At 35.2% G+C, this 11122-nt stretch overlaps 2 protein-coding genes and 1 non-coding gene across 3 annotated transcripts; 2 read left to right on the plus strand and 1 right to left on the minus strand.

Moving 5' to 3' along the window:
• Nucleotides 1-29: 29 nt before the first annotated feature.
• LY79DRAFT_590357 (uncharacterized protein) lies at nucleotides 30-1553 on the plus strand (the record flags this gene model as incomplete). The annotated part of the gene is made up of 6 exons (XM_060561139.1): nucleotides 30-87; nucleotides 701-753; nucleotides 846-861; nucleotides 1048-1185; nucleotides 1246-1458; nucleotides 1519-1553. 6 exons carry the CDS (start codon nucleotides 30-32, stop codon nucleotides 1551-1553), a joined length of 513 nt encoding a protein of 170 aa, XP_060414131.1.
• On the plus strand, nucleotides 71-169 carry LY79DRAFT_t129. The gene has a single exon. It is a non-coding gene; the product is annotated as a tRNA-Pro (tRNA).
• A 477-nt stretch (nucleotides 1554-2030) lies between the features above and the next one.
• On the minus strand, nucleotides 2031-2771 carry LY79DRAFT_217030 (uncharacterized protein). Its single transcript, XM_060551576.1, has one exon. It carries the CDS (start codon nucleotides 2556-2558, stop codon nucleotides 2151-2153), a length of 408 nt encoding a protein of 135 aa, XP_060414132.1. The 5' UTR covers nucleotides 2559-2771; the 3' UTR covers nucleotides 2031-2150.
• Nucleotides 2772-11122: the final 8351 nt, after the last annotated feature.

An 11122-nucleotide genomic window follows, 5' to 3' on the forward strand; every position in this document is an offset into this window, starting at 1 on the left:
TGACGATGCCACTCCTGCTGTGAAGCCTTATGGATAAGCTGAGACGGCATGCTGTCATGCAACTAAATCAGGCCCAATGGTCTAGAGGTATGATTCGCCCTTCGGGTTTAAACACCCTTCAGCGTAGCTTGAATGGGCGAGGCCCCGCGTTCGAATCGCGGTTGGGCCCCTGATACTCTTTTTACTTTTTTAGTCTGGATCCATATCATCTTACACACCTATCATGATTCCTTCCATTCATTGATTGTTACTAACTACTATGGATGAATGGATGGATGGATGGCTTGGTTGGTGCTTCAGATTAGTACTCGATCAATCGCATCGCTCTAGTTAAAGCTAGCAAAAGACTTCAATTGTCGTATTTCCATTTGTCCTTGACCCGCGGGTTCTAAACAAAGAAACATCGTTGCAACCTGAACCCCTTCTCCCCCAAACCGACCGTATGAATGGACATTTCTCCCGTAATATCCATACCGTGCGGGGCCATCGTCACATCCCCGCTTTCAGCTGTCCCACGCCGTCTTCCCTGTCTCAAACCACCTCTTGCTCACCAAAACTTCTTTCACAAACATCTCGTTAACAGAAATAAAAAAATAGCCGACTACATAAAAAAAATAAAAAAATGGTGAGGGTCGGACTGCTGCTATAACTCACTGGCAATCCGATGGATGCTGACTTGCAGCTCGACAGGCCACCGCAGCTGGGTTAACCGAGGAGCAAAAGGCGCAATACAAGGAGGTGTTTGACCTCTTCGTAAGTTCTCACCCTCTCCGCCGTGTCCGCCCAAACTTACGCCTCTCCCTTCTCCCCAACCAGTCTAACTTTTTGCTAACATGAGATATTAGGACAAGGATGGAACCGGTTAGTTCTTTGTTTTCTTGCGAACCTTTATTCTGCTTCGCCTCCTTCCATGCCATAGGAACCTCAACCCTTTTACCGGAGCGGAAACCAGAGTGGCTTAGACGTGTTCCATCTCATCTTGCTCCACGCGAGCTCTTGTCACTCTTGCATATGACAGACGATCCATCCGATCATAAAAACTGACAGGTGCTCTTGAAGGTGATATCACCGCCCAGGAGCTGGGTGCCGTCATGAGGTCTCTGGGCCTCAACCCCAGCGACACGGAGCTGAACGACATGGTCAACGAGGTCGACGCTGACAACAACGGCTCCATCGACTTCAACGGTTAGCAGTGATCTCCATCAAAGATTTCTATGTGCGCGTGTTTGCTGACCTCGAGCACAGAATTCCTCAACCTCATGGCGCAAAAGGTACAAGTCGGCGATGCCGAGGAAGAGCTCAAGAACGCCTTCAAGGTCTTTGACCGCGACGGCAGCGGCACCATCTCCGCCGAGGAGCTGCGTCACGTCCTGACCTCGCTTGGGGAGGACATGACCCCAGCTGAGATTGACGAGATGATCCAGATGGCCGACAAGAACGGCGACGGATCAATTGACTGTAAGGACCAGCCCTCTAGACTTTCGTCAAACGAGGACATCGTGCTGACATGTGCGCCAGATGACGAGTTTGCGTCGATCATGATGAGGGAGTAAATAAACAAAAATAAAAAAAGGCCCATCCATGGCTGGGATATTCATCGTTCAGTGTTTCTTGGTTTTCTTTTGGGGTTTTATACTATGATTCGGTGGTGCAGGTAGAATGGATCTGCTTTTGGAGCAGCTTCCGATATGCGTCTTTCTTCCGCACCCGAATCTCATTCTATCGATTCCAGCTTCAAACATCGCCCGCAGTCCTCACTTGCATTTCCTAGAAGGCCGAGGCCGGTCCACGCTGACACTCCAGTTCTCTGACAGCAAATGTATTCTCGCTAATATGTTCAGCATGCATATTCGCCCGGTTTCCAAAACATCCGCAGACGCGACGACAACAAGACCGTCTTCCACTCGCATCTGTCAGATAACCAACGGCACAGCTGCGCACAAATCAACAGCCAAGGCAGCGTTGTTGACGTACGCCCCGCGCGGCGCCCCAGCCGACGCACTCATGGTTGTGAAAGCCGCTGTACCTCGGGCCGCGGTCGTGGTCCGGTGATCGCCCGATGTGTCTCCAAGATCGGCTCTCGTAGCCGGGGGCATGCTGGGCGTCGTAGTCTCGTCGTTGTCTTTTGTTTTGTCGTCGCCCTCGCGGCACTAGCCGCCTTCTACGCAGATCTGCCCGGCGTCGCAGTAGTTTCCGCCACCACAGCACACCGCATCAGAGGGCATGCACCTGGAGCCACAAACGGCCGTGCCTGGATCGCAGTCCGAGTCATCGTCCGCGCTACGGGAACATAGGTCGCCCGCGGTGCACGTTTCTCCCTCGTCGCAGTTCCCTCCATTCGAGCAGCACGCCCTAACTTCGGGCATGCAGCGGTCGTTGCGTTGTACACTGCCGGCGTCGCATTTTCCGCCGACAGCAGCGAAGTTGACGGGGAGGCCGTAGCGTGAGATTCTGAGCGAGGGCAAGGAGCCCAGGTTTTTGAGGGTTGGTGCCTCTTCGGCCTGGGCCGGGATAAGTAGGATGCCGCCGAAAAAGGGAAGGAAGAAGGCAGGGAGCATCACATCGGGTTCTCGGTCTCCCTCCGCACCTGGTGTTGATGTTGAGAACTACCGTATGGTCCTAAAATGAGGTGGTTGGAGACTTCTTGCCCCTTCGAAGCGGAACGAATAAAGTACATATATATACGCAAAAAAGGGAGCACCTGGCACAGTAGTATTTAAGCAAAAGTAACAGACACTGGGGCTCGTTGAACCAGGCCCATCCGTTACCAATGCTTCGGAACGTGCCGTCGAACTGGCTACAATTTGTAGTTGGAAACAGTGGATTTTGATCCCCGATCTTGCATTTGCGAGGGCTGTTCGCGGGTCCGAAGCGGCCGGATGAAACGGTTTGGGTTCGTGAACATATATATGTATATATGTCTTGACGGCATTTCCCAGGCCGAATCGACGCCGAAAGCAAAGCGCTTTGATGACTATCGGAACTTTATTGGCAGCTCATTTTCACTTTCCAAGAAGAGAGCGGGTGGGGAGGCGTTGCATGAGACGTGGTACGTCCTCGTGCGTGCCACCTATGCAGTCGATTGATTCAGTAAGCCATCTCTCGGCCGAGATGGGCCGACAAGACAGACCAGCTTCCAAAGCGGATTGGCATATCTGCTATAACCAGACTGAATGTCGATTGCTCAGGGATCGATTTTCTGTGAGCTGCCAGAGAGTCAGATTGATGTTCCTGGTGATGCCAAAATACCTCGCCGTCAACGATCGCCGGCAAAATTGAGACTATATGACAAGACATCCATACGATGGGGCAACATTTGGGATTTCCGATCTGTCGCCTAACGGCCCTCAGCATCTCTTATATGTGCCTTGGTGTCGGAGTTCAACTTGATTTGCCAGAGAGACAAATGGCGACGACTTACATAGGGCAGGGCGGCCGGCTAATCCTAGCCGGCGCCAGCGTGTGCGCTCTCAAGTCATTCATAGACGAAGAGGAAGAGAGAACGGAGGAACCGCTAACTGATGGGCAGTACGCCAGCGCATGAGCCAAGTCTCAACAGTCGGCCCATCTTCTCTTGTCTCTCGGTGTCGGCGCCATTCCATGTCTTCGTCGCATGAGTCCGCCAAGTATCATGATGGGGTGATGTGGTCATGGGCTGGCTGTATGCTGAACTGCCCCCAAAACAGCTGGGCCACTTCTGCATTGAAGTGGCCTCATTTTACTCTTTACCAAGCCATCTGCAGTCTGATGACATGTCCTACTGCCGCTGTCGCCACTGAGGAGTATCTCGTGTATTAGACAATCTTTGGAGGGGGGGTGGGTTCCTCGCTCTGCGGCGATGTCCTGCGGGCATCCTGTCTAGTAGCAAAGGAATCGTACCACATGGCACTATGCACCGCGCAACACGCGAAAAACTCGTGCGCGTGCGCTCAGTAGATTAGCGGCTTCTTGGTAGAAAGCTCATCAGTGATGAGACATGGCTGCTGACGTTGGGTCTCGGCTTCTGCTGGAGCCTGACCGTGAAACCGCAGCTCAAGATGTCGTCTGAGATGAGGCGTTGGCGCAAGTAGCGATGTTCAGGAGCGAGGTGGACTCGGAGTGGGAGGGGATGGGGGTACTGCGAGTAAGATGTCATGTATGAGGGCGAAGAAGACAATGATAATGACGAGAAATGGGAAACTGCAACGCGGACGGCAACAGAAGATGAAAATGGATGTCGATGTGATTTATGTAGTCCTACAAATCATGCGTGCTTTCCACCAGCTTTGCCTTCTGATGATGAAAGTATTATGTTTCAAGATTAGGAGGTCAAGTATCTCGCAGCTAACACTTCATGAGGGCCGGACTGGTAGTTGAGTCGGTCACGATCAGCGAATACCTGGTGTTGTGCAAACGGACCGGGGGGGGGACTTGACGAAGCGGGACTCTACTGGCTTGGACCTTGCTTTACCGCTTCCAGCAATTTCGTGCCCCCTCTAGAATACACAATAGCATGCTGCATCAAAGAAGAGCTTGGTACTATAGCTCCATACGGACCCAACCTCTTCGTGATCCCAACCTACATCGTTTCGTGCTACCATGTGCACAATGTCTTGTCCCAGAGAGTGCCAGAGTGGAATACAGACTAGAGGACGGGTCAAGATCAAGGAGGTGACCAATCTCCAAAGATTTCGTTCCAGACAGGATCGATAACGGCCAAGACTAGAATGTCTCTGGAGAAGTATAGAAAAGATTTGGTTAGAAACAGCGCATTCGATGATGGTACATACTACCTTAGTGTGCAAGTACCTAAGGTAGGTTAAGCTGTGTGGCTTTCTCCATGCACCCAGCCACAGCGGCATGCGTACAGTCTGTTGCGTTAGCAGCGTCCAAAACCTACTTTTTAGTCTATGCGTTAGTAACACTATTATAATAACTACCCTAGTTAGGGTTATATAAGGGGGTTACCTTACTAAGTGGCTATATACCTTTAAATTATTTTATATTATATAGATACTATAGTATAAATAGCTTTAATTAATAAGCTTATTACTATTACTGTTTAATAATAGCGCTAAAAAAAAGAGAAATACTACCCCTAGTAGTATAAAGGTATTACTAGTACTACTAGCTAATAGTACTTAAGCCTATAAGGCTACCTATAAAAGATTATTATTATATATAGTTATTAAGTGCCCTATAGTAGTAGTAATAAGGTTAATAATAGTTATTAAGACACTATAAAAGCTAGTAGTTACTATAGTAGTAGTAAAGAAATTAATAATAACCTTTAAGATACTAAGAAAGTTAGTAAAAGTAACTATTAATAAAAAAGAGGTTAATAATAATAATAATAATAATAATAATAATAGTAATAATAGTAAGCTTACTAATAATAATAAAGAGCCTATATAATAGATGCTTTTTACTTTTAACCCTTTTAAAACACTATTATAAACTTTATTACTATTATAGTAGTAATAAAGGGTAACTATAGTAGTAGCTACCTTTTTACTACTACTACTACTAACTAAGGTAATAATCTATTTTACCTTTAACCTCTAGTTTAATAGTATTACTATACTATAAGTTTAGCCCTTTTAAATAGTATAGTAGTTAATAAGTTAAGTATTAGTAAGTATAATAATTAGGTTAAAGTAAAAAAAGTAGATCTTAAAGAAGATAAAAGAGTGCCTTTAAAGGTAACTTAGTAAGTAATACTTACTATTAAAGTTATAGATAACTATTAAGTTTAATAAAAAAAAGAAAACTATAAGGGTAAAGAATAATACTTACTATAGTAATAACTTTAGTAAAGTAGGTAGTAAATAGTTAGCCTTACTATAGGCTAAACTTAGCTTTTAACTAAGTAACCTAGGCTACTAGACTTAAGATATCTTCTTTAGTATAAAGCTTATATACTTTACTAGTTTATCTATATTAGTATTTAGTATACTATAATTAGTTATAAAGTTAATAAGTAAGTAACCTAACTATAGTAAGTACTTTAACTATAGTAAGTACTCTAACTATAGTAAGTATTCTAACTATAGTAAGTAACTTAACTATAGTAAGTAACCTAACTATAGTAAGTAACCTAACTATAGTAGCTAGCTATTATATATAAAATTATTAAAAAAAACAGTAATAAGTTTAATAAAAGATAAAATTAACTAAGAGAAAGATATAAAGAAGAACTTATAGTAAGACTTAATAAAGTATTATTAGTATATAGATTAAGTAAGTTACTATAATAATAATAAGGTAAATAATAATACTAACTAGTGTTTAGTTATTAATAAAGTCTACTATAAGTTATTTACTAGTAACTTTAAAGGTTAGTAAGATATAATACTTTACTATAAGGTAACTTTAAAAAGCCTACTACTAGGCCTAGTAGTTATAGTTACTTAGTAGTAATTAAAAAACAAAATACCTATATAAGGTAAAATTATAGGGAATTTACCTTTTATAGTAGTAGTTAAAGAAGATAAAAATCCTACTAGTAGACCTATATTACTTACTATAAATAACTTTACTAGTAATATAGTAGTTAATTTATTCTTTAGTAGTAAAAAAGTTAACTTATATACCTAGTAGTAGTATTAACTACCTTCTTACTAGTAGCTATCTCTAATTTAACCTTATTATTATTTACCTATTACTTTATTAATTACTTTATTATTAGTACTATAAACTCCTTATATAGTAAGAGAGGTTAAAGTACTATTATTATTACCTCTATAACCTAGAGAGTAGTTACCTATAGCGTAGTTACTAGAGTTAAGAGATTTTACTAGCTAGTTTCTTAAAGTTAAAGGGTAATAATAAGGCTACAAAGGTAGTACTAATATAGCCCTTTAGTAATTATAAAGCTTATTATTAAGTCTAGTAGTTATTTAGTGTATACTAAAAGAGTAGTATAAAAAGAAAAGTATACCTATATTCTTTATTAATACTATATAGAGGTTAATTAAGACTTTTCTATTTACCTAATAGTATTATAAGTGTAGTAAATATAACTTTACTAGCTTTAACTAAAGGCGTAAATTACTATATATTACTAATAAAGTTAATAAAGTTAATAATATTAATAAGCTTCCTTTTATAAATACTATAACTAATAAAGTAATAAGTAACCTTAAGAGAGAAAGATTTAGTTAGTTAAATTAAATCTAGTAGTTATAACTATACTAACCTCTGTGTAGTAAATACTCTTTTTATATCTTTACCTTTATAATTAAACTATTTATTATTACTTATTATCTATATAAGTTAATACCTTTTTAACTTTATAATATATAATAAGCTTAATAGTAATAACTTTAGTCTTAATAAGTTATATAGTAATAAAGCTAGTAACCTAATATAAGTAGTTAATAATAGGTTATTAATAAATTTATATAAAAGTAGTAAAGGGTAATATAATAAGGCTAGTAGTAAAAGTTTTTAAAGGCAAAAGGGGTAAATAAGGATAAAGATAGGAGATAAGAGATAAGATATAGAAGTGTTATATTATTATAAATATAGAAGAGCTTATAGATCTAACTATCTAACTAGACCTAGGGATATAAGGGGATTACTTATACTTATCTCTTAGGTATTCTAAGGATTTCCTTAGTATTCTAGGTTATTAAGTAGGTTATTAGGTAGGTTATTAAATAGGTTAAGTTATAAAGTATTATTTTACCTATAGTAGGGTATTATTTTATCTATTTACCTTATGTAACCTAGAACTATATTCTTAATTCCTTAGAGAAAGAGGAGGTCTTACTTAAAAGACCTATTCTTTATATATAAATATTATTGTTATATAGTATATATAGCTGTTTTCTAAGTAGTTATTTTTATATCTAGTGTATATAGTGTATATAGTATTATTAATACTGTAATATATATTCTACTTCTTTATTATATTATTATCTTATTTTTATATATATAAGGTCTTTAAACCTTAATATTTAATACTCCCCCTTAAGGTATATATAATATATTATATATAGCTTATCTATAAAAACCTTAATAGGAAAAAATTAAGATAGCTATTTATTATTAAGTATATATACTTAAATATACACTTTACTAATCTCTTTAAAACCTTTATAAGTAGGAGAAAACAAGAGATAGTAACTTATTTATATATATATATATTACTCTTCTTTATATATTAGTATTATTATTATTATTATTTATATACTTATTTCTTATATTTTTATTTTCTTCTTGTTTATTATATTTAGGTATAGTATCTTTATCTATTATATTTATAGTATTTATTATATTATAAAATAAAATCTTTCTTAGAGGTTTAGTTAAAATATCTACTATATTATCTTTTATATTTATATAATATAGATATACCTGTTTATTTATTATAGTATCTCTAGTAAAGTGATATTTTATATTTATATACTTAACTTTTTTATAGAATTCTAGATTTTCTGCTAGCTTTTAAGCTACTTTATTATCTATTAATATTCTAGGTTTATCTAAATTATTAAACCCTAGATTTATTCTTATATAGTTATAGCTATTATATAAATATATAGCTTCTTTTATAGCCTTTATTAAAGCTATATATTTAGCTTTATAGGTACTTAAAGCTACTGTTTTTTGTTTTATAGAATTCTAGCTAATAAGATTATAATATCTATAAGTGTTAGAATATTAATACTAATGATTATACAACACCTAGTTAGTTAACTATAAATAGTTTATAATTTAAGGTTAAAGGGCACAGACTAGTTATTTAGCCCTTAGTTATATTAAGAGGGGATTATACTTTTAGTTAGCTAAAATAACTTAAGTTATACTTAAGTAGTATATAACTACTTTATATAATAATAGTAAAGTAAACCTATTTAGTTACCTAATAAGAAGTTAATTTACTTTTATATTTTATTAAGTATATATATATATAAAGCCTATTTAACACTAATTAGTAGTTATATAGTAATTATAGATTAGTAAAAGTAAAAAGTTAAGCTATATTATATAAAGAGTTAGTTTATATAGTATCTAACTATAGAAAGGCTAAAGAACTACTCCTTGTTATAACCCCTTATACTAAGATAAGTTATAATTTATATAAAGATCTAGTTTATATAGTACCTAACTATAGGAGGGCTAAAAAACTACTCTTTAGGATAACTACTTATGCTACTTTCCCCTATGTATAATAGAATAAGGAAGACTATAACCTTCTTATATATATACAAGAAGCAAGTAGTGTACTACTATAAGTATATTACCTTTATTAACTAGATATTATATAATTTAAAATAACTACTAATATATTAATATAGAACACCTAGAGCTAAGAAGAAAAACCTACCTAAGAAGAATATATCTTTATATATAAAGATATATTAGAGGGCAGTAGTATTATAATTATAACCTAGAGATCTTAAATACTACCTTAATACTAGACTAAATATTAAGACCTTACTAATAACTTATCCTAGAAAAAGATTATAATATATCTAGTGTATAAGATACACTAGATTATCTATATAAACCTAGACTAATACTAACTTAAAGGTATAATTATAATTAACTTTAAAGACTAATAGCTAACTACTAGAAGTATATATATTATATATACTTTAGGGAGTTTATTAGGTAAATTATAAAAAGAGGTATCTTTATTAACACTAAGATAAAGCCTAAAAATAAGTAAGTAGTTAACCTTGTATAATAACTCTAAGAGTAATATTAGAAGAAGTCTAGTAGTTATATAATAAATACACTAATAACTACTATTAGAGATCCTTAAGCTACTATATAATAGGACCTAGCTAAGACACTAATAAAGTTAATTAAACTTAGAATATACTAGTAGCTTAAGGACTAAAAGCTTATTATATAAATAACCTTATATAGAGTATAACTTACTTAAAAGGTAAAAAGTTTCCTAAGATCTTAAAGCTAAACTATACTTATACCCTAGAAAGATATTTATAACCTTTTACTAAAGTAAATAATTAATAATAGACTATATAAACTTTATATAATCTTTATCTTCTAAAAAGGCTAAAGAAAAAAAAAACTATATAAGAAAGCTATATAATATACTTTATAATAAGGCTAAAGTGTTTATTAGTTTTTACTACTATCTCTAGATTATAAAAGACTAATACTATACTGTTTTTCTAGATATTTATCTAATTATATAAAGGAGTTTTACTTTTACTAATTAGACCTATATAAAGGTAAGATAAGATATACACTATACTAAATATATACTTTAACACTAGTGTTAACTATAGTCTTTATTAGACTAATTAGACTACTATATCCTTTATATAAGTTAAATAAAAGAATCTAAATAAACACTAATAGAAGTACTAGAAGTATTACTAGACAAGTTACCTCTTGTATAATAAGCACTTAGTTTAGGTTTCTAAGGGGAAATTATACTTTATATATAAGTTACCTAGGCTTACTAAGGTGTTCTAGAGCTAAAACTACTCTTAGTAATCTTAAGGTACACTATTTATATAAAAGTTCTTCTCTAATCTTAGGGCTTCTCTATAGGTTGCCTTAGACAAGAGGACTATATTATATAATATTAACTTTATAGACTAAAGGTATACTTTAAACTATAAGGATAAACTATAATAAAGACCTTTGTATAATTAACTACTTTACTAATCTTTAATAAAGAAGAAAAGATAGACTATTTTAACTAAGACCTTTTTATATAAATATACCTAAGAAGTTTTTATATATAAGAAAGAAAAATACTAGTTAACTAACTATATAAAAAGAATATAATTATATAAAGACTTAATACCTTTAGGTATATAATACACTTGCCTAGGACCTATATAAAGACTTTATAGCCTATCTCTTAAAGTAGAGGAGAAAGCCCTATAAAGAGAAAAAGAGAATAATAACTTATATAATAAAGAATAATTCTTAGATAACTAAGAAGTCTCTTAGTATTTACTAACTTTAGCTTTTTTTTATTATATAACTAGTAAAATATATTCTTAGCTCTAAAGACTATTAAAGTAAGTTAATTTTACTTAAGGACCTTTATTATATAATATACTAAGAGAACTATAGGATACTAGAGTAGCTAAGTTTTTAACTATAGGAAAGCCCTAGGTACTAGTGTACTTAAGAGAGAACCTATATA

Source organism: Colletotrichum navitas (assembly GCF_030913465.1).
Source record: "Colletotrichum navitas strain CBS 125086 chromosome Unknown LY79scaffold_30, whole genome shotgun sequence".
In the NCBI taxonomy this organism is placed as follows: Eukaryota; Fungi; Ascomycota; class Sordariomycetes; order Glomerellales; family Glomerellaceae; genus Colletotrichum; species Colletotrichum navitas.

What these genes read in the sequence shown, in the direction of transcription:
- LY79DRAFT_217030 (XM_060551576.1), bottom strand. Translation starts at nt 2,558, where the DNA reads ATGCTCCCTGCCTTCTTCCTTCCCTTTTTCGGCGGCATCCTACTTATC.